We start from the raw sequence: 24,326 nt of genomic DNA on the forward strand, positions 1-24,326 counted from the left end.
CTTTTTACATGGTCTGTATTAGCCAAAATAACAGAGCAAATAAAGCAAATTTAATGTCAACAAAACACAAGAGATGTGGTGTGTAACAATTCATTTTGTAAATCTTAATCTCCAAAGCAACTTTAAAAAAAAAAATAAATAAAAAAATCGGCCTAAAAATGGCTGAGCAGGCACCAGATGTCAGTGTAACATCACAAAGACCCTAACTTTAGACAGATGTTACATTTTGGTTGGAAACGAAAATGACATTGTGACGTTTAGCAGATGTTCAGCAGACGTTGGGTTTTGCTTATGATTAAAATGTCAAACTGACGTTGGCATTAGACATTATCGTGACATCTGACGTCACAACCTACATTCAACCCAATATCAGCGTTTGACGACGTTGGTGAGCATCTGTGGCGGAGGATGACAAAACTTCAGTAACTGTCCACCACTGTCGCTTATGGATCGTCCCTGGTCCCCCAGTGTCTCACTTTAACATACACTGACTACACTGAGCGACTGCTGCATACTGTGAGGAATGAAGAGACGGTTTCACCCACAACAATCCGTCAAAAAGAAGTTCACTGATGAATAAACTCCTCATGACACCAAGAATGCACTTTATCTGGAGCAGTGGCTCAGAGGCCACAGGCAGTGGTCGAAAGGCAAGTGGGAAAGTCACTTTGTCATGAGTCATCCTTCATCTTGTTTTCAACCAGCAGAAGAGTACGTTTATGTGGAATGACAAACTGAGTCCATGACCTGAGTGCTTGTTTCCTGCAGTGAAGTGTTCTGCCAGCTCTGTTATGGAGTACACTTTATTTTGACTTGGCTTTGGTCCACAGAACCCTTTAAAGAAAAAGGTTATTCCCTGTAAATACACCTCCTTCCAGACTGATCACACTAATCTTTGTATTTCTTTGCATTTAGGAGCTGAGCCTTTCAGGGTGAGACTGACCCTTTTTCATACTTTGATAAATGCAAAAATAATGTAAACGACGCATGATAAGAAACAAATCATATAAAAGTAATGAGCTCTCACTAGACTCTTTATTTGGCAGCCTGTGTGCCACTTTAGACACAACACAGGGTTGTAACCGGTGGTGCAGAAATTTGATCTGCATCCAGGACTCGATGTCTTTTTCTGTCACATTCGAGCTGAAAGGGGAGCAAGTTGTTTTAATGCTTCAGTTGTTTTAAAAGGAAACGACCACAGTGAAAGAAAGAGACTTTACCCAGCTTCCTTCAGTTCTGTCATTCTCTGCTAACATTGTGCCTGACTTTGAGTCCACCTCACGCTGGCCGCCCCTCACCAACCATCGCTCTGAACTCGGCTCATTTACACTCATTAGCTAAAGCTCATTTCGTACTGTAGGTGCAGTGTAAACACACACACCCATTAACAGATGCTTGTTTGTTGCAATAATAATGACTGGAAACAGCTCATTTGCATGTTAATGGTCTCATGATATTCACTCTGATGCCACTGAGCGCTCAGACACAAAGCAGTGTCAGCCGCTGATCTCAGTGAGGTCAACATGTTGACGCCCACTCTCACTGCAAGGGAAGCAGAGCCCTTAGACTCAGCTTTAATTCCCACATTACACTTTCTAATTGAACCCAAGCATGTTACTGTTCGTGCTGGGTCAGAGGTCACCACTCACTTAAATGAACAGTGTGTAACTCCTGCTGCTATAGGTCTCTCTATTAAAACAATAAGAAAAGAAGGTTCTCCCAGTTTGGATTCCTTCAGACTCAGTCGTTCAGGAAGTTTTTACCAGCAGCTGAATTTTCCGCAGAGATCTCCCACTCTCCAAATCCAGCAGACCTGGTGATTATAACCAGTCAGAGCAATGAATAAAGCAGTTTTACATTTAAAGCCGATGCTTTCTGGTGGACAGGAGACATCAGGGAATGGTTGGGAGTTGAGATGCTGCTCATCTTTTTTTTGATCATTCCTAAGATAATTTATGAATCAGACGTTTGTTTTTGATGGCAGCCAAACTGCCTGCAGAGGTGTCCTCCTCCTCGTCATTAAAACTGGCAAAAACAACGAATAAAGCAGTTGCGCTTTAAAAATCAGTGACTCTTCGGCGGATACAGGACGTCTCGGAGCAGCTGGGAGCTGAGCTGTCTAACATTTGCCTGGATGTTTTCTCTGATAACTTCAGATCCAGACGTCAAATTCTTCATCTGTTTAAAACATATTGTTAAAAAGGACCAAAGTGTAAAAAGTGTATCTTAAAACGTGACTTAAAACTGGATAAAAGTTGATTTTGAGCATATGACGGCCAAATGAAACGGACTGTTACTGTGATGGAAATCATGGATTTCTCTAGGTTTGAAATTTGCTGGAAACATTGGGGATAATGTAAGTACACAAATGAAAAGAAACACAACATAGCTCTAGTCATTTTAGACATTTAAATGTGGAAAACTTACATAATGTAGCTTTAAGTCTACATTTCCTGCCTCCTGATACAGAGGACAACTGGTTTCATGTTTGTTTTCCAGCAGAGGGAGCTAAAAGATCAGCAGCACAACCTTGAGCAGGCCTGTCTGGGAGAGAAATACATGTAAGCGCGCCGGGGCGGCAGCATAATGGGAAATGTCTTTATTCCCTCATCTCTCATGTGGTGACAGGCAGAACTTTAGGTTGCCATGGAGAGCGCTGCTGAAACGGGGCGATAATTAACAGAGCCACAGAACTTGGCTCAATGACTCATTACATTTGGAGAAGTTAATGAGGAAATCACATAGCTCCTCGAAGGCAAATGACTCCGTATATAATGTGTACATATAATAAATGTTTGAAGTAACATCAGGAGGTGAATATTACTGCACACTGCTGCGGCCACCTCTGCAGGGCTAATGACGAGCATGTGATCGGCCCCCGTGCAGTCTGGTCGAGCGCTGGATGTGTACGCGTGAGTGTGTATGAGACTACATGTGTGTTTGCATGCTTGTGTGAGTCCATCAGTGTGTGTGTGTGTGTATATGTGTGTTGTGGAAATGAGTCACCTCCTTGTCAGGGACACACAAAACATATGAACATTTTCTCAGACTGTAACACACACAAACACACACACACGTCTTACCTTTACTGTGAGAACATAATGCATTCCCTGCCCCCTTACCCTAACCTTAACCACCACAAATAGATGCCTAAACCTAAACCTAGTCTAAACTAATTCCAACCCTGACTCTAAAACCAAGCCCTAACCCCTAAAATACCCCTTAGAAGTGGTGGGGACCCGCCAAAATGTCCTCACAACCCTAGAAAGACATGAGCACACACACACCAGCTCCTTGCTCCAGATGCACTTTGGCGTTTCTCTCTCTCTCCCTTAAATTCTCTCTCTCTCTTTACCTCTCCCCCATAAACTCAGGCTGCCCTGGGGAGGCTCCTGTCACAGCTAAGGGCCGACAGTGGGCCTGCTCGGGGGTTTACAGTGTGGCCAAGAGCACAGGAAAAGCCACCCAACCACCTGTAGACCTGCCGAGAGCACTTAAACACAAACCATCTTACAATTTGTCTCAAGGATGTCTGGAAAATCCCACTTGACTCTCTTGCTTAAACAACACTAAGGCCACAGGCGGGAGATACTCTGCTCCCCCTGGAAATACAAAGGTGGTGCCTAGAATGCAGCGGTGGAAGGAGGCACGAGAGCAGAGTGGGGCACGGCGAGCAGGCAGGCTTCAGGCCACGCCGATGAGCGGTCAAGGCCCCGGCCTGCAGGGGCCACTCACTCACTCACTCACTCACTCACTCAGCAGACAGCAGGAGGGAGGTGAGCCCGCCTCTCTTGGCAACTGCGTGTATAAGCATGCTTTTCATTTTAAACTGCCCAAAAATAATGAGCAATCAAGAAAATGGTTATTCTCGCATTTCAATTAGCCTAATTAAAGAGAGGGCAGCGGGCTACTCAGAAGAATGGCAAGTACTACAGTACAGTGTACTTTGTGTGTGTGTGTGTGTGCGTGTGTGAGAGAGAGAGAGAGAGAGAGAGAGAGAGAGAGAGAGAGAGAGAAAGAGAGAGAGAGACTCTCCAAGGGGTTCAGCTGGAACACTGCATCAGCAGTCAGAAAGAGAAATTAACCATTTGCTTTCTTATCTGCAGCCTGAAGCAGATCCACAATCTGGTCAGTGCGCTGCCAGCTGGAGAAGACTCAGAGTCACAGCGTCTCCATCAATGTGCCATCAATCATTTATATCTCTTTATATCTGTGGCCTCAAGTGTTCAGTTATACAGTTTGTAGGATAACAGTGGCCGAGGATGTGCTTATCTCTAACTGTCCTCAGTGAGACGAGGGGGGCGTCGGCTCCCGTGTCTTTTCTCTTCCTGCTCGGAGGTGAAGGAGCTGCTGGCAGCGACACAGTTAACCGTAAGTTCAGCATCCAGTCTGATGGTGAGAGCCAGATGGTCATGTAGAGCACTTACAGTGACATGGGCCTACACAGCTCCCCCTGCTGGAGCGTGCACACACACACACACACACACACACACACACACACACACACACACACACACACACACACACAATCCCATCAGTACCCACGCACACAACTAATTTGCATGCAAACGCACACATGAACATCTCTGGCAGATAACAGCACTTGTAATTCCCATGTCATTTACCCCCCCACCCCACCCCACCACGTTCCCTCCCCCCTTCCTCTTCTCCCCATCTCTCACTTCCTCGTACCTCCTCTTTTCATTTCCCTCGGTCTCAGTCTGATGGCCAGAGTTAATTGGCTGCTGTCTAATTGCTGCTCATTAACTTGTGTAACCAAACATGTGAGACGCAGCAAACAAAACCCTTCCTCTGGCTCTCGCTCGTGCTCTGCGCTGTGTTTTTGTAATTCCCACTCCAAGTCCTCCTCGTCCCAGCCTCTAATGGCATTCTGCGCAATACCCGCTTTTGTTTGTCTCCTCATCTTTCGCTTTGTCGCTCCACTCACCCTGAACTGGAAAACATCGAAAAGACAGGGATGAGTAGGTTCAATGCCAAACCAAATAAACACTAAATTATGTTATGATGGCAAAAAACAGGTTAAAACAACCTTGAAACTCGACACAGTTTCTTTTTTATCCTGTTTTTCCACACTGTTTGAATGAATGTTCTTCTTCTGCACACCATCAGTTCTCTGTTGTTAAACCACTGTTAATTAACTGTTGACCCACATTACACTTTTCATTAAGTTTACCTTTTGCACATTACAGCAAATTTACCGTTACCACACTACTTTTTGCACATTTATAATTGTCCTGTGGGGATCAATGATCTATGCAATATTAAAATCTTTGCTGTGTAATCTTCTGCCACTGTTTTTTTTTTTTTTGCACATCTAACGTGCACAAGCATACATATTGTTTTACACACATCCTAGAAATCCTCTTGATGCATGCAAACACCCACCCACGTGTACAGACACACATCAGAAAGGCCAGCCTCCTCGCCCACACCCTGTTGGCATTTGGCAGGTTCTCTTTATTTGGGTAGAGCCCCTCCCAGGAGCCCAGCATTCTCAGCTCCCCTCCCTATTTAATCTATCTTAGAAAAACCTCGGGGGTTTAATTCCTCTCTCAAGGCAAAGTGCTTTGCTGGCATGCCAGCCAAATCCATACACAAGGAGTGCATCAAGCTTTAAAGTGGACATCTCAACAGCGGAGCAGTTTAGTCAGAGTGACGTGATATATAGACCATAGTGTGTCACTGTAGAGCGAGGAAAAAAAAGAGAACCAAAATTGGTCTGGGGCTGCTGTTGTCCTCAGGGGGTGTGGAGGACTGTGGTGAAAAACTGAAAAGAGTGAGGTGGAACACACAATACTCATACAGCAGACACACACACACACACTCATACCCACCCACAAACCTTGTGATATGCCAAGAAAATTATTTACTACTCAGGAGCAGGCCCTAAATGATTAGATTAGTCTCCTGGCTCTGTGGCTCCTGTAGCGCCAAGAGACAGGATGGGATGAGACGTTACTAATGTTGGAGACACAACACAAGAAATGACTGAACAGTGAAATGATAAGCAAGAAAGGAAGAAACAGGAAGAACAAGTGTGCATCTCAATATAGCACTAAAATCAACTTTACCACCCCCCAACTTTACAGCCTGTAGTGAGTCAGACCTTTCTCTCCCACCACACGTTTATGACGTTTGCAGCCCCCAAATATTCATAACCGAGGCAAAATCAGTCGCTGAGACAAAAATATATATATCAGAGGCATGCAGAGAGCAGGTCAGCCAAACAAATCACCGATTAAATGAAGTACAACAGGACTTCGAGTGATTTACAAGTAAATGCAAGCTTGGTGAACAAGTGGATTCAAATATAAGGGAAGGTAATGCACACAGGTTCAATAACCAACATTTTTATAACAATAATGTGTCAAATGTAACAATGTGAAAATGTAATCAGGTATCACCAGGTGAGAGGTATCACCTGAACCTCCAGCTCTCTGCAGCTTTATGGAGATTCATAGTTTAGCTGTTCAGTCACAGCTTCACTCTTCTGGTTCAAAACGCTGGTGTTTTGAGCCACATCAGGCAGCTACTGTCTATAGAAACAGCTCTCAAATCCACTGTACGTTAGCCTACCTGCTCAGCCAGACAGCTGTCACACACAGTCAGCAAATAGTTGGTGAACACAGTGGGTGAAAGACAGTGGATATTGCACTTACATTCATCAGGTGGCCAGAAACACGACTCTGAGCGGGGGAGGCAGCTAGCTTTAGCATGTATGGCTCACAAAGGATGAGTGTTGGTGTCAAGTGAGACTTTACAATAAAAACATGTTGTGTCATGACTGGATTGTAGTGTAAGATAAAATAGGCCTAGATTTAAGAAAACTCAAAATGCCAGAATAAAAATAATAATTAAGAGTTCATGTTTAAACTCGCATCGACTGGTTCTTTAGACACTTAGAATTTTCGTCTAAAGTTCGAAACAAATTCAAACTTTAGAAAAGTTTAGACACTTTAGACGAAACGAATTTGCAGGCTAACTGGTTTATTTCCACATCTAGCAGATCCAGAGCAACTTTCATTTGGAGCTGTTTGTCTGGCCACCTGATAAATGTAAATGCAATATTCACTTTGCTCCTTCAGCTCTGATTTTCTCTCCACTAACTCCTGAGGGAAATATGTCTCTTTAGCTGCTAAGTGCTCCTCTATGTTCACCAACTGTTTGCTAACTTCTTTTTTTGTTTTTTTGGTTTTTTTTAGAGTTTTTTCATTGAAAGCACTTGCCTGCTGCATCTGGAAATGATGCGAAAGTGAACCAAAACAGCAATATTGTGAGCCCTTACACCTACACAGTGGTCTGAAAGACATTATAAAGCTCTGGGCGAAGAGTTGGCGATAAGTCTTTGTTAGTTAATCTTGACCAATGATCCCTTTTTGATAGATGTCACATGTGATCTATTGTCAGAATGCAAATATTGACTAAAGCACCTTTGAGGTGAAATGCTGAAAGCAATTCTGAACAGTTAGGGGTACAACATTTTTATTGTAAACAAATTAACAAAGTACAGCAAAGCTCGAAATAACAGGATAAATAGCTAAATTATTAGTTTATGTCCAAACTCCCTTCAGATTGTTTTTGAACTGTTCCGGCAGCAGGAGCGCAGGATCCCAAGGCTATCTCACCAAATGTTCCTCTTGTCAATGGCCAACTTGGACCCAAAATTAAACAATGACAGCCTGCCTCAATACCCATCACCCAGGACACCCAGTCCTCACAAGTAACACTGTAAAAATACACAAGAGATTTTTGACAGTTCTCAGAGAGAGCACGCTGCCCCAGTGCCAGCCAATGCCAGGAAATAGTTGGTTTCCAAAACTCCATGCACTTTCATCCACTCTACAGCCCCCTCTTTGACCTCAGAAGTAGCAGCTTGTGTAAGACTCTTCTTAAACCCTCAGCCACTAGCTCCTGCCACTGGGGTTCACCAGAGGACTTTGAGGTTGACCCTAACACATCCTGCATACGGGGCCTGTCCAAACTGCTCCAGGCTAAGGGCAGCGAGGTTGGGGAAAGAACCCCAAAGAGCCCGGCTGAGAGACTGGACTGACCTCGTTAAGTTAGCTGGAGGGGCTCTCTGCCAGATGTGACTGTGCTGGCTGGTGATGCCACAGAAAAGAAAGGCTACTGAGTTCTCCTCCACTGAGGCTATCTGATCAAAGAAAGAAAGAAAACCTAATAACTAAGGTAAAAGGAGCAAATGGAATCTGCTGATGAGAAATTTAAGTGGGTGATGGTAGCGGCTGATGGGTGAGGGGGAGTCACGACAAAGAAAATAAAGAGCAATAGAAGAAGAAGAGAGACAGCTAGTGAAAAAGGGAAAGAGGGAGAGAGGAAGAGAGGTGGGCGACTGGTCCTATGAGAGAGTTGTCATGGTAACAAGTGATCATGATGAGGTTGAGAATGATCAGAGAAGACTTTTGGAAAGAAAGTGCAAATACATACAGAAGATATATAATCACATTAGACATGAAGTACCAATACAGGACAGAGTTAGGTCAGAGCGGACGACGTGTGATGGAAACTAATACAAAAGTTTACTTCTGAAGTTAAGTTTCAAACTTTAGATTTAATATTTTTTAAAAACTTAATTTAGGCTGGATTAATCTCAAGTGCATTAAATCAACTCTCAGGACGAATATTGTTTAATTAAATAATCAAAGGCAGTTTCATAAATTAAGTGGCTTTTTGTGTGAGTCATTGTCAAAGTGTATGGCTGAATTTGCAATCAGATATAATTATATCAGCAGATATTACGTCCTCTGTGGAGCTGTAGGTCACATACAATGTTTACAGTGTGAGCAGGACCCCTTTTTTTTTAGCCCTGGTTATAATAAAGTTCCCTATTTTCTGTCATTTTTCCTCTTCCTTTCTTCCTCTACCTCACTTCCTTTCATTTCCTTGTCACTGATTGGCTCTTGCTTCCACCCTTACCACCCCCTCATTTACCTGATTGAGTTCACCTGGTCATCACAAGGTTATTTAAAGCGTTCACTCCCATTCATTCTGTTTTCACCTTTGCAACACATTGGGCAACAATTCTGGTAAGATGTTTGTTACACTTTAGTTTGATACTATGTCCATGTTATTAACTTTATTTGTCCTTATTTTGTTAAGAAGGACATGAGACTGCTATGATTTAGTGTCTTGTTTTAATCTGTTTCAGATTCAGCAGCCCGAGTGTGTTCTTCCCCCTTCATGTTTAAATGCTTTAAATTTGAGCTCTGAGAAAAAACCTTTGTGTGAGGATTAAAGTTTCTTGGCTATCTTTTCCATGATAGTCCACCTTTCACTCTTAAGATCCTACTTTACCCTGGTCCTAAAGGCTTGAACCATCAAAATTCACAACAAGTGAGATTCATTAACTTCCTGTTGTGAAGAGACCTTAGCCAAGCCTCCAGTAGCAGCACTTTTTCATGTCCTGGCCACAGATTAAATTGCATGAGATGCTCTATAGGAACAATGACAGACTTTTTGCTGTATATGCAGTTTATCCCTGACAGAATAACAGAATTTCTGACCATCCCACCCTTTAAAATCATTGAATGGTCACACTTTTACCCATTTGATATGTATTTAAGGCTTTAAGTTATAATTTCCCCTGTTTGCCTGTGCAGTGACAGTCCCTCAGAGGTTGAGGTTGTAGTAATTATTCCTCCTGACCATTGAGTGCAAAAGGAAGTAGTCAGGTGACGTTATGGGGACTTTAACATGGGAGGCTGCTGATTCTGTTCCTTACTGTCAGTCAGTATTGTTGTTTTTAACCTTGACGAAGGACAAAGGATGACAGTTACCAATCCTTCCAGCAGTCTCTTATTTTGACGCTCTGCATGGGGTCGGCTTGTTCACTGTCCTGCTGGCTGTTTGATGGATGGTTGAGGTCAGTTTGGTCTCTGTTCAGTGGACAGACTGGTCGGGGATATGGTGGATGGTCAACAAATCCCTCCAGATTGGAGGATTGCCTTTGTTAATGTCGCCTTTTCTAATTCTACATGTGTTAAAGATGCAACATGAGCCGGGGAGTTGTTAAAGGGCACCTGTGACACAGCTGACAGCTGAGCAACGAAAGTAAAACACACATTTTCATGCTGATTACTTGCTGTGGAATTGATTAGTTTCAGCTGAAGTAACTTTGCCAACATTGATCCTAGTGAAATCCAGTAAATTTAACCCAAATGAAGATTTTTCTTAAATTCTAATCCAAGTTGTTGCTAAACTTGTTGCAGTGCAATTTCTCTGTACTTGGTAATTAGAATTTTACATTTGTTAGTCTTGACAAATTATGTTTTGTGCCCCATGCAATTGCAATTTGAGCACCAACAACAGGTGTTCCACTCCCACATAACTCGTTTTGGCCCCTAATGAGGGCAAACTCTTCACATGAACCTGCAGGAGGGGGAGTAGCTGGGATCGCCACAACCAGAGCCAGTTAGTGCTCATCTGGCCCAACTGTTGGCTTGTTTACAGCCTTAGAAATGTTTTTATTTTGTGTAGATGTTATGTGGCTTGGAGATCTACGCAATTACTTTGGTGAGTGCAATGTTTCCATGACTGATAGAATCAGTCTTCGGAGTTAGGAGAATAAAATAGCTGTGATAAACCATAGTTTTCCTCTAACTCCTTGCTAGACAGCAGCCTGCTCTGTTTTGCCATTGGAGTTTGTCTGGCAAAAGTTAAATCCAACCAATGCTGTTTGTTGGTGCTGCTGAGAGAGTAAAACTTAGTGAGCTATGGGCAACTCTCTGTCCCCTTTGGCAAGACAAGACAGAGCATACAAACAAAAGCACTACTTTGAAAATGATGTCTGTGTCTGTCTCCTCTGTCTTGCCTTGCCAAGAGGGACAACCCCCCCGCTTCTTCTGGAGAGAGTCATAGTCTTGAGTTTGGAAACATGGCTGATTTAAAGGTAAAAACTAAGTACGGAAATCCCCACCCAACCTGTATAGGCAGCAAGCTGGTCTCAGTGTGCAGGAAGCTGCCAGTAACTACCAAGTGAAGATCCTGACTTGAGTTGGGTTGACAGTTATCCCATGTTATACGATTGTTGGTTGTGGATCCCTGTGTAGAATCTACTGTTACATGTAGTTCAGTGTTAAATGATGAACACCAGGGTTGTGGTTATCAATTTACAAAGGCACTCAAGAGGAGGAGACGAGTGGAAAGAAGTCCCCACCCCTATGAAAGATTCAGTGCTTGCAGTCCTTTGAAAAAAAGCTTAATATTCTGCAATTTTTGCCCGGCAGTGCCACCAGACAGAGCCTTGTCTTCACTGAGCTGCTGAGGTGAGGTAATGGGGTAATAAAGAACAGTGAGTCCCTGGCCTGATGTTGTCCAGTACATGTGATGTATGTGGACAATCATGGATTTAGGGAGTTAGCTCATCTCAACCTTTGTCAGCAAGGCTGCATTATTCATCGTACTTTTACTGCTTTGAGACAACAACAGGCGTCATATTGATCAGTCAGGAGTCCGTCTGTAGAGGGTGGGAGAAGCGCTACCTTAAGGATAAACTGGAGAAACTAAAACCCCCACTATTGACTTAGTTTCTGAAATGGACGGTCTCTTGCGAGAGGAAGAAACATCTCTTGAATGTGGATGTAATATTAGTTGATGCATGATGTTGAGGCATTTGTTGCAGTGCTGCAGGCGTTCCCAAATGTTGGTACCCCTATTAACCTCAACAAGCAACCTGGTCAGTCCTGTTTGTGCTCTTGCATGAAATCAGCATGACGTTGACATTGTGGCAATTCAGATACAACAAAATATCTATCGTTCGTAACCAGAAATTGTTCAGCCTGCTTTAATCAACAAAATGTTTGGGAACACACTGGAAAAACATGGAAATATGTTAATATGTGGTCAGTGTGATAAATGGTTAGGAAACATTGGCCTTGAATTCTCCCTTAGGCGCATCTATTCTTTTAGATTTTACAAATAAACTTCTAATACATTGTGACTTTTGTTCTTCTTGGTCTCCCTAAAAACACACATATTTGCATTATCGAGTTGACGCCCATGGTCTTAGTTTCTCTCTGAGCTCTTCTTACCCTCCAGCATCTCTTGGTCTACCTCCTGTATGAGTCTGATGCATGTACTCTCAGTGCTTTGTTGTATGCATGTGTGAAAACAAGTGCCTACGTTTTTTTTTTTTGTGTGTGCACTTGTCAGGGTTGATTAATTTGCCCCATATAAGAGAGATACTGTCATGCTAGAGCTTGTTTTAGAGGAAACAAGGTCTCTGGACTGACAGGAGCTGCTGCCCCCGGCCGAGCTTTTAGATTCTCTTCTCTCAATCCCATTTGTTAAACTTCCCCTCTCTCCTCTCCCCTCCTCTCCTTTCTTCTGTCTGTACCCAGGCTTCCTCACTATGCATCCCTGCCCTCTTCTGTTGTGCGTCTCAGCCGCTCTCCGTGCTCCGCTGTGACAGCTAACAGAGGTCACTGTTTACTCTCATTTATCAGTCAATCATCGCCCGCTGCAGGGTTCCAAACACAGCTATGTTTCCGTCCTTCTTTTTTGCCATCACTGTTTCCAGAACAATGGCAAAGACAGTGACATATAATTATGAGGTATTACTTCATTAAACTATGTAGGATGAGTTTTTTTATTTAATATTTCCTGCCACAAACCCATTCTTGCATAATTTCTCAGAAATATGAAACAACTGACAAGATAAAGTTTTTCAGTGTGACAAGTTATTAGTAATGGGGCAGGGAATGTGTTATTATGTGGTCAGTGTAACAAATCATTGGACAAAGCAAGTATTTCGAGGTATTATTTTGTCTGTTTGGTAAATTGTTAAATATCAGGAGTGACAAGATTGTATTATTTTGTCAGTGTGATAAATCCTCTGATGTGGATCACTAAATGCTCAGCAGGAATATTAGTCTTGAATTTCAATTTGGCCCTTTTTTGTTGTGGATTCCAAACATTTTTCTAAATCTTTGTCTTGATCTTTGCTCTTCATTAAAAAGCACAAGATCCAATTTGGGTTCACTTAATGCTAAGATAATACAAGAGCCCCCCCCCCCTTTCCCCTGCTCCACTTGCCAAACTCATCTGATGCCTGTAATTAGCATTTTTATGAATTAAAAAAAACAGTGTGCATTTATAATAGTTTCTGAGCCAAATCCATGCTGAATTTCCATACCAAAGTTCTTAATAAGGCCTGGATGTTCTCTGTGTTGCGTGGCCCATTAGGTTTTTGGGCACAGACTGGGAGAATGATTAATTCATCAGTGTGCTGTCTTTAAATATGAAGGTGCCTGCCTCTATCTTGACTACAAAACTCACGGTTGGAGCACTTTCAATTTGACTAAAAATGAATAATGCTCAAGCTTCCTGTTTTACCACAAACATGACCAATGGCTTGTTTTTCCGAGCAGTGAAACAACAACAGGGACATGAAGTAGTTTTAAGGAGAAACGTCTGCGGTGACGGTAAGAAATGAGGGAAACGCCACCAGTGATTGGTGATCTTGAAAACCTCAGCTATACATCACACTGAGAACAAGAATCAAAAGCACACACTGTGCCTCATGTAAATTTATTATGGCGGCAGGCCCATATGCAATGAAAATCTTGAGGGGCAGAGGGATGACTTGCCTTACATAACTGCTAAAGCTGGCACAGTCTCAGCAGCAGGCAGAGTAGAACCCTAATGCAGGGGTTCACACGTTCTCAACTCATTAACCCGGAGGATTACTTCCCCTGTTAGGCCACAGACCATCTGATTCTCTCTCTCCGATGGATCCGATGAGATTTTTGTTGATGGATGTGACGTGATTCATAATTCAACATCTGGATATCAAAACTGCATCCCCGTTACATTCTCTCACTGCTCAATCTACTAATTCACTTGTAAGTGAATTACAGCTCGTCTCATTTTGTCGGACGACTCCCCTCTGGGAAAAACAAGGACCCAAGAGGGTGCCCTGAGGGACGCCACTTTAAAAACAACCACTTTGTTACAATGCCTAAACCTATTTGCGACCGACCGTGGAGGGTCCTCATTATCCTTGGCGATGTTACCATAAAACAGAGAAACGTTTTTATGTGCCCCCTCCCTCCTTATATGAGGCCTGCAGGAATATTGTGATCTAATCATGACTCCAATAAGTCTGTGTTTCATTTTAACTAGATCATAGCCTCTGTGTACCGCTTCTCATTCAGGTTTCCATGGTACACACACACACACACACTATCATCAACACACATACAGTACAAACAGGCTAAGAGCCATGTCCCTTTCTTGGCTCGGAGCCAAGCACCGTTGGCCCTCTATTCCATCTCCGCTCTCCACCCGCCTGACATCCAAGCAACACCTCCTCCTCCTCACACTCCCTGCTTCCCCACCTCCACCACCTCCTCCTTGTCCTCTCATCCCTGGGATGCTATCATAAAAAGGAGGAACATTTTATGCCCCCCCCCCCCCCACCACCACCATCACCACTCCCCACTCCCAACAGCAGCAGCATCACAACCACCACATCTCCAGGGGCATCTGCAGGAGTGTTATTATCTAATCACAGCTCTAATAAGACCAAACAAGATCCTGGGCCCTTCTAACCCACCCACCTACCCTCCACTGAGAGTGGCCATTACCCTCCACACCATCTCCGGACTCCCCCCTGGTTCCCAGTAACACACACACACATACAAACACACAACACAACACAACACACCACCTCTCCATCACTCTCCTTCCCTCCACACGCCCCACATACATCAGTATGTCTTTAGCACTGGCCGGGCTGTAGAGGCAGTGAGAGGAAAGACACAGTATTAGTATTCAGAGCACAGGGAGGAAAAATAGAGGAGGGAGAGAGCGAGCAGCCGAGTGGAGGAGAGAGTGAGAGGGAGGGGATAGTGAAACAGAGAGGAGAGGAGGAAAAACACAAGGAGGGGGGAAAATATAAGAGAAGAACACAGGAAACGGGAGGGAAAAGAGGGGAGGGGAGAGAGATCATATTGGTCATTTCTCCCTCTCTCAGTCTGCCATCCCGGTTGCGGGGCTTATTGCTCGGTGCGTCTTGGAGAGAAGAGAGAGAGAGAGAGAGAGAGAGAGAGAGAGGTTGGGGGGTGGACAGAGCCACAGAGGGCGGAATGCCCCTTTACAAGCGTCGCATCTGACTAAAACAGCGGACAGGCTCGTAAATCGGGGAATTGGACAGAGAGGGAGACAGTGGTCTCTGCAACGCCAAGGTAGGAGGATATTTCCCTTTCGTAGCTCCTGCGGCCAGCAGGCACCGGGCTGAGAGCTGCGCTGTGTGCGTTATTCTCATCATTCCTCCTTTGATCCTGCACCCCGCACCGGGCTCTGCTGAATATGCCCTACATCTAGCAGCATGTGTCTGTTTTCCATAAATATTTAATGTATATTATTCGTGCATCACCCCGGCTCTTCCATATTGCATTCCACCATTGGAAGGTATATGTGTCGAGCCTATAGTGGGGTGCATGTAGTGAGGAGGCAGCCTATAAAGCTATGTAGGCTGGACCAGCCTATAGAACAGACAACAGGCTCGTAGCAGTGTTACAAGACAGTGTATCAATGGCAGCTATCCTCACTGATGATGATGATGATGATGATGATGATGATTGAACTTTTTTTTTCCACCCCACGCAAACGCTATTAGATATGAGACGTACAGACAGTGGGGTGCGCGCACACGCACGCAGAAAACACACAGAAGACAGGTTGATGTGCGTAAGACGTGCGTAATCCCCCCCCCCTCTCCACCCACACCCCGGCAACCCCACCCCACCCCACTCCCCCCTTGTACCATCAAAGGAACAGTTGCTCTGGCTTCCCACAGAGAGACATATTTATTGAAATGGTCAAAAAGGGAAAAAAAAAATGAAAAGAAAACCCACTGAGAGACACTGACTCACCGGCTCTGACATAGCAGTAGGTGAAAAATGAAGTGAGGGCGGCCCTTGTCTGTGTGTGTGTGTGTGTGTGTGTGTGTGTGTGTGTGTGTGTGTGTGTGTGTGTGATTACACTCCCTGTCTGTAAATAGGTCCCACTCTGCAGCTCCACTGGCTGTGCAAGAGACAGGAAGAGCAGCACCAGTATCCCAGGGTTGCTGGCCGGCCACTTGCTCTCTAGTTCCTGTGTCTGGTTATAGATAATTTAGACACTTGCAGCTCCAACGGGCCCAGAGAGGTGGAGAGCTGTGAAAGCCTGAACAGCAACCTTTGATATGTGTGAATGTGGGACAGAAATAGGCGGAAATACGAGGAGACGGTTCCTGCTTGGATGTGAGCGAGTGTTTGATTGCATGTTTATAGAGATATATGGTCTTAAGCAGATATTAAAGCACCACTAAATCCCACCACATGTTATTTATTTGCTGAATGGGTGTGCAGGAGCTTTTATAGGACAGGCTAAATTGGGACAACCTCGAGGCTGAGGCTCCGCAAAGCTATTACCTCTAGTCAATAGACATTAATATCCCCACGCTCAATCTTGGCCTCATACAGCGCCGTCTCTGTCCCAGAGAAACGCAACACTGCTCCACTGGAGTAACCAAAAAGATGAGTTGTAGTAGCCCTATCTGTTTACCCCCGTGCATCAATCTGTCACAGCCGAATGAGCAGAGAGGAGCGATGATAGCATTGTCTCGGGCAGACATCACCGTGGCCTCGAAAGGAAGTGATGCAAGGAGGATATGCCAGTGCCGGTGGAGAGAGGTCATGACCTCTGTGAATCGGGGGATAGTCCTGGTGAATGGTGGATGATCTAAGGGTACATGAGTACATCGATTTGAGGTGATACACAACACGATATGGCCCAGCAGGGTACAGCAGAGCAGACAGCATCAAAGTCTGGAGCAGAGAGGAGCAGGTCACAGGGCCAAGTCACCAGACTGTGGAGAACAGCCAGCAGGAAACCACTTGTTTTTTTAAAGGGAACTCTGTCGGTGTGGAAACTGTCATAAAAGAGCAGACACGGGACGTGTGAAATTTGCTTAAACACTTGCTTGACTTTAAAACAAAAGACAACAACAGAGGCATCCAGGGCAAGAATGAGAGGCTAAATTAAAGATGACTTCCAGGTACAGATGAAAACAAAGGAGAGAGCGTGGCAGCAGATAGGACGACTTGAAAGACGGTTCAATGAGATCTGCCTGAAAGATCCTATTAGGTATATCCGATGGATTAGTCTCCTTTGTCTACAGAAACATTACGTTCTCACACTAAAAAGATTCTGACTGTTCTGTTAAATTTTGCAATTATGTAGGTGTTCACTTTCTCCCCTTAAAAATGATTAGATGTTTCAGCTATAAGCATTAATTCCTATTAGTTCAAGTTAATGAAGAGAGAGAAAACTGAGTAAAGATGTGCTCATAAATCTTCCTGATTAAATTCTGAAAACTCTCATATATAATTTGATCCATTTGCCTTTGAACTAAAAAAAAAAAAAAGAATTGTAAGCTAACTGGCACATGATGTATCTTACCCAATGCAAATGTATAATTGGCAAGAAAATGAAATGCCAGATGATGATGTAGGGGTTTGCGGGAGATCACAGGTTTGTGGTAAGCACCTGAATGTCTTCCTCTCATTCAGCAGACAGCAGCTTTTCAAAGGCCTTATCACTGTAATTCCCAAACCCAGCTGAGGTGTGTGATTCATCCCTCAGAGACAGATTCCACACACAGATTTCAGATTTCAGTCACGCTCTCTAACATGATCCTTGTTACTGAAAAACACCCCCCCTGGGTTCTTTATCAAATTCACATTCGTCCCGCTCCAGGTTTTTTTTTATTTGTTGTCGGCTGTTTTCGGTGGAATTTCCCAGCAAGGGGGGGAAAACCACTGGAATTCTTGTACGAGTGCTGAGCCAAAAAAAAGAAATCCCCAAAAAATCCAATACAACCACTCAAAAAAAGAGTAAGGGGGTGCGTTCAATATTAGATAAATATTTAAGAACTGGGAGTACTGTGGTGACTTCGGCTTCCTCACTCTAATTTGTATAGGATTTGCAGGACTTTTTTTTTTTTTCCTCCCGCTCTCTGTGCACCTGAGGGCGGCTCCAAATCCACCCTGTGCAAATACAAGAATGATCCCTTCATTATAAGGGGATACAAACATAAACGCCTCATCTGCTTTATCGCCTATAAGCTAGATTGAGGATGTAACGGCGGGACAGAGCTATTAAAAATGAGACATCTAGCTGACGCTCTTATCTTAAGTGATTAACAGAAGGGCCCAGCCAGGGGCTCAGTGTCGTGCTCAAGGGCACAAGTGCAGGGGTTGAACTTGCAGCTTCTTTCTGCCTTGAATTTGAGTTTATACCCAGTTGGTGTCTGGTCCTTGTGTCTGGTGCCACTCGCCTTTTTTCCTCCCCAAGATTTAGCTCCCGACCCGACTGGCCGGCTTCTATCATAATTGAACACAGGCTTCCTTCTTTTTTTTCTTTCTCCTCTTCTTTCTGTCGTGTGATTGGACAGGACCTGCGTACACTGATTCTCCTCTCTCTGTACTGTGATTAGACTGTGACCTTGCACGCCGTCCTGTCTCCTCCGCCCAATCGGACAGTGACCTTACTGGTTGACTGGTTTGTGTTGTGGCGTATTCGTTCCCTGAGAGTATTGATCCCAGGCAGAGCAGCAGTCAATGGAGCATCTGTGGGAGGTTTAGTGTTGCTCTCTACAGTATAGTAGGAATGTGTGTTTCTGGGCATGACGATTTCGGAGTACAATGATTCGTCAACATGTTACTGAAGGCATATTTGTCTGTGAATAACCAGCCTCTGTAAATATTTTGCTTGTAGTAAATTGCGTCCTCAAACCCTTGATTACCATTGTTGCTGTGTCACCCTCGCCGCCAGCTTCCTATGTTTTTTTTCTGCCCTTCTCTGCTCCAATTTTTTCCCTCCCTCTTTATCTGTCTCATCTCCAATTTAATGTCAGCATCTCTCTTATCCCTCTCTCTCTGCCTCCCTCCTCTGTCTCTTGCCACACAATCGTTCTTTCTGTCTGTCTGTCTCCTCCATCTCTTCTTCGCCTCTCCCTCGCTTCTGATGCTCTCACTGGCATTTGAGGCGGCCAGTTTTGTGCCAGACAGCCATTCCTCAGATTGAGATATCCTGGGTTTTAAAGTCACTCAGACAGATTTACTATCTTAATGGGAGAGAGTGAAGCTGTAGGGGGGAAGGAGGAGGGGGCAAGACGAGGGCTCGCATAGGACGTTGGGTCTGGATGGCGTTTTGATTCGCTAATTTAGGATTCATTTCTGCAATAGGCAGCGCCGTGATGGACAGATAAATAGACTCTACGTTATCTGAGTTCCCTTTAGACTGACACACTGTCCTAATGTGACAATCAGCCTCTGAAAAGATACAGAGACAGAGGGCAAACAAGAGAGGAAAAGTGTGTTTCTGTCTTCAAGAGGGGAGACAGAAAACTGAAGAAGGGGTGGAAGCGTTTCTTGTTTGGGATCTTGTTCTTGAGTGAAATATGTCTTAGCCTAATGTGGTGATTGACTGATGGCTGGGAGACAGATGGACACATAAGGAGCACTTTGCTAGCGAGGTGCCACTCAATGCGCAAAGACTGACGCTTGACATTTCACAGAACAACATACATCAAATGATCAATAGTCCTTCCCCTGTCCGACAAGGCACCTTGCTTGAGAAATGGGTCCGCCGCCTCACAAGGACAAAACATCCCGGTGGAAAAGTGAGCTGACCTCTCTCCATGAATATTGTTTTTCCAGTGATTTTTTTGTTTCCCCCAACCAGACCAGGGCACACTTGTACAAAAAATGTTTCGCAAGACGAATTCAACACCTGTTTTTTTTTTTTTGTTTTTTGTTTTTTGCAATGGATCAGTATTATTAGACACAACTTTGCATACATTCTCGACAGTCAGAGTCCCCGGAGCCTCACAGACTGTGAGAAACTGGAGTTTGGGCATTGACCTGCTTTTATTTAGACAGAATGAGTTCAAAAATAAAGGCAGTATGCTAAAGAAGTCTAGTTTCTCTTGGATGAAAGGACAAGGAGAACGCACATAAGGCAGTCAGACTGAATAAAGCTAATTATACCTCAGTCTGATGCTTTATGAGATTTTGTAGCCCTCCAAACATGTTTTCTGGCTGCTGTTTGTCTCTGCTGCACTTATGTTCATGTATCTTATTGATTGATTGATTGATTTTTTTTTTTCAGGTGATGTTGGAGAGGTTCAGAAAAAGAGTCTCCACAAATCTGACAGCGACTTCCAATCAATGCTGATGTGTTGGAGAGATCACAGATACCGATGTTTTCCTGTTGGAGCTAGATGACTTGTAGAGAAGAGGGGAAAAAAGCCACTTGTCTGCAGGCCCCTGTTTCTGGTCTTGGAAACATAAGGAAAATAACAAGCTAAAGGTTATGCATGCACTGCAGGCATAACTCTGCATTCTTTAGCCAAATCTATTTAACAGAGAAAACTCTTACATGTGGAGTGTCTCCGCTCCAGCTTGCAAATTCACCATGGCCCAGAACCTCAAGAGTCAAGTCCAATAAAGGTAAACCACACAAATGACAGTTTTATGATGTGACTAAACTTAATGTAATGCTTTCATTTTGATTTTTTTCTTCAGTACAATGAATCTATGAAACAAAATGTGAAAGTAAATCTAAGGTAGCTGGTGAGACTTGTTCTTCTTGTCCCGATCAGCCATTACAAAGTGTTTGGGATTCCTTCAATATATCTGTGTGTTACATGAAGTTGTAATAAGTGTGTTTCATAATACATGAAGTCTCAGGATGATTTACCCATTGTTTAGTTTTAGACACCAAAATCATCCTTAGGAGATCACTGACGGTAGAGTTCTTGAGTACGCACCATGCTGAGTGAGTACTGACTCATCAAAGTAAGAAGGCTGACATTTAAGTAAAAGAAAGTGAAATGCGGCTTTCATTATTTAGTCTGCACATTGATACATTTGCAAATCAATTATATATGATTGTTTAGGAAGGTTTGTTTTTGCAACACCATAAGGTGTGCAATTTTAGCTGCACAAAGTTATCCATCATTTACAGTACCTCCTCCATTCCCAAAAGTAGTATTCGGAGCATAAGGTTGCTGAACCCCCCATGAATCAACACCCAACCCAGCACCACACAGCTTATTTTAAATTCAGCTCAGTTCAGAAGACTTTATTTGTACCTCCAGGGGTCATTTAAGGCTCATTAACTCATTGGTTTGGTTCTTCAGCCCACACAAAGACTGTATGGTGCCTTCATTTACCCAAGAGCCTTGCACTGCCACCCCTGTACAGAGGCAAATGGAAATTAATTCGTGGTTTAAAAAATGCAAAAACTGCCTGAAGTAATGTCCTGTTGTTGTAGATAATCTGCAGACCTCGCTGTCAACAGTTTTATCAGGAAATATTTTCTACCCAGTATTGTAAAAACTGTAAGGATTGTGGTAGTGGTAGACGGATTGGTGGTAGAAGGATTGACTAGTTGCTAGATAAGTGTTAAGTATGGATGAACTGAACCTTTACTGTAAATTTGAGCAAACTCAGCAAACACCTGACAGACTTTCTCACACATCAGGATACTTTTGGATGTGCCTGCAACAAGATCAAATGTTCTCACTCCTCACTTGATGCCAGTTGCCTTGTATCACTATGCTAAAGCGATGTTATGAAGCACTGGAGTCAGTGATCCATCAGGTACACGCTGATGGTTTTGGCATCAGTGTTTGCACTTAATGGGTAAGGTGACCAATCTGCCAAAAATGTGATTTGTACACTTTTATGTCCTTACACTCATGCTGCCAATTTCTCTCCCTTTATCTCTTTCAGGGAAAGTGAGAGGGGTGGGTGTCGCTCAGTCACACATGGGCGCGTCAGTCTGGTCTCTGTGATCCAGACCAAGACACCCTGCAGAGCCCCTCGTGTTCTTCCTTTATCGCCGCTGGCCTCTCAGCTTCCTCTGCCTCCTCCCCTCTCAGTTCACACCTTGTAAAAGGTGGACGGGCCAACACTCCACTTAACCGAGCGCCGTCCGATAGGTGAGGGCGGCGAGGGCTGCGCTGTCATTGGCTGACTGCTGGTGAGAGTGCGATGCGGATTGGAGGATGTCGGGGGACTGGGATGAAGACCTGTGTAAGAAGGCGCTGGTGCTGGTGGAGGAGCTGTGCTTCAACTCCCCGAGAGGTTACAGCCAGAGCGAACGCTGCCAGGAGTTCAGCTACCTGCTAAGAGGTCGCAACAGACAGCTGGACGCAGGTAACTGCCGCACCTGGAGCTATGATGTCTGCATGTCATGACCGCTCTTTACTAAAATATACTGAGTGCAAAAGATGCTTGTATTTCATTTTGTTCTCAGATGATTCAACAGTTTGTAAAAACCCACATTAACCTGCATCACACTGCCCTAAAGCAGCTACTTGTAAGTTTTGCTATTGCTACATGGCTAATGTTAGCATTAGCAGCTGCTTACTAACATAAATATTGCGAGTTCAGCATAAAACTTCATTCCTTTACTTGCAAAGAGCTATCTCCTGCAACACCAGTGTTAACTCTTCTCTCTATCACGTCTTTTCTTCCACTGGAGTTAGCATGCTAACCTGCTAGTCCCAGCCCATATGGTCACTTTCCGATAGCGACTCACTGTAGCCTGAAATCTGCCCTGAAGACGTGGCGCTGCTCAGAGAGCGTTTTATAACCTCTTGTCTTAAAACTCAGTCACCAGCACCTGCTTCCAGCAAGAAACTACATTTGACAGCAGAGAAAAGCTACAAATACCCCCCTACTTCACCCAAATATACCCCTGTAGTATTAAAGCGTCTTTCTGTGTAGGCTTGAAAGGTGGGTCATAAAAGCCGGTAGTTTCCTCCTCAATAGTGGCCGTGGTCGGCTATATTCATGTCAGTGTGCATGCACTCCAATAATAGCAGGCTTTCGCAATAAACAGAATTAACATTCATACACTCCCAATTTTGATAAAATATTTATAAATCTGTATGTGTTGATGCTGTTTTCCACCATGAAAATAAGTTAAGTTAGCTTTGGATACAAAATGTGTAATAGAGGAAATTGTGAACTTAACAGACACCTTTCAAGCCCACAGGGAACCAATCTTTGATGCTACAAAGATTTCAGGTGTCTTTATTTGGGCTTTATTGCAGATTTTTAGTACTATGATGGTCTGAATCAGACTTTTACTTTTATACTTAAATGGAAATGTTAATGTTTGTCTATCAAAAGCTTCAACAGAAATTTTTCAGTATTGCTGCATCACTTGTGGAGTTGCACAGGAACATGGAGTATTGTGTGTTAGACTTTAAGGTATGAGAAGGTAAATGTTAAGAGGAGTGCTCATGTTTAAAGCAGGTCAGAAGTGCTGTGCACTCAGAACAACAAACCATGAAATATTCATCTGCTAGATTGAAATGGCTACGGTACAAGTCCATCCCATTTCTTTTACGAGCCCCAAAAGAGTCTCAGTAGAATTCTGCAATTGTTATCTCAGAGCTGGATTTTTTTTTTTCTTTACCAAACTGTGTAGGTGCATCACGCTGCACGGTGGAGGGCATTGTGTGAGTATTGTGTGTGGGTTCTCATTGAAGCATTTGGAAGTGCAATGCGCTGTTATGCAGATTAGCATGGATATCTGTGGCTCAGTGTAGATTAGCCTGGATTGGCTGCATGTTGCCTCTGGAGATTTGGATGGTTCTGTGAAGAAATGTCACGCCATGGTTTGAGGCGTTGGCCCCCTCGCTTACCAGCTGTGATTTTTCGGTGTTTGCTGACGGAAGTCTCTGAGCCCTTTGAGGGCCGCGGCCACCGAAAGCTGTCAGCAAACGCCTTGTGTAAGCAGCGGAGATGTGTTTGATGTGGAGCAAATGTATGACTCCCAGCGGGCCTGCATCAGCCGCTGATTGACAGGGAGACTCAGTCCCTCTTCACGGTGCTCTTCAGAGGCCTCCGAGCCACCCACCTACCCACCCGCTGACTCGCTTCTTATGGTTTGTGGATTAGCAATGGATCTTTGACAGGATCATTGCTTGGTAAGGCACAGCAAGTGGTGTAAAGAGAGACAAATGGAGGTGAGCGGTTTGGCCTCCGACAGTCCCTGTGCACGTTTGATCACAACCACGTCTTATCAGTGCTCCCTGATCTGCCAGCCACACAACCGTACTCCTCTGCCTCCTCGCTTTGTTTTTCCCCCTCCAGATCAATGCATTAACCTTTCTCATCCTTAAACCCCTCCCTGCTCTAGGTTTCACTCTAAATCACTGTCAACTCTTTCACACATGCCGTGGTAGTTGCATCGACTTTATCAATCCTCCTCCTCCCCTC

The 24,326-nt window shown here is 44.1% G+C and overlaps 1 protein-coding gene and 1 long non-coding RNA gene across 2 annotated transcripts in view; both read left to right on the forward strand.

Annotated features, from left to right (window-relative positions):
* Positions 1 to 8,709: 8,709 nt before the first annotated feature.
* LOC139608736 (uncharacterized) lies at positions 8,710 to 11,612 on the forward strand. The gene is made up of 2 exons (XR_011685084.1): positions 8,710 to 9,065; positions 9,188 to 11,612. It is a non-coding gene; the product is annotated as an uncharacterized lncRNA (long non-coding RNA).
* A 3,325-nt stretch (positions 11,613 to 14,937) lies between these two features.
* The window catches only part of syt3 (synaptotagmin III), a 30,018-nt gene continuing 20,629 nt past the window's right edge, over positions 14,938 to 24,326 (forward strand). Inside the window, exons 1-3 of the mRNA XM_071466963.1 lie at positions 14,938 to 15,224; positions 20,197 to 20,537; positions 21,825 to 22,250. Coding sequence (XP_071323064.1) covers positions 22,100 to 22,250 — 151 coding nt within the window. The 5' untranslated portion in view covers positions 14,938 to 15,224; positions 20,197 to 20,537; positions 21,825 to 22,099. The remainder of the gene's footprint in view (positions 15,225 to 20,196; positions 20,538 to 21,824; positions 22,251 to 24,326) is intronic.

The sequence above is a fragment of the Trachinotus anak genome, unplaced genomic scaffold (genome assembly GCF_046630095.1).
Source record: "Trachinotus anak isolate AG129_WGS33_773 ecotype Australia unplaced genomic scaffold, CSIRO_AGI_Tana_v1 ptg000003l, whole genome shotgun sequence".
Classification (NCBI taxonomy): Eukaryota; Metazoa; Chordata; class Actinopteri; order Carangiformes; family Carangidae; genus Trachinotus; species Trachinotus anak.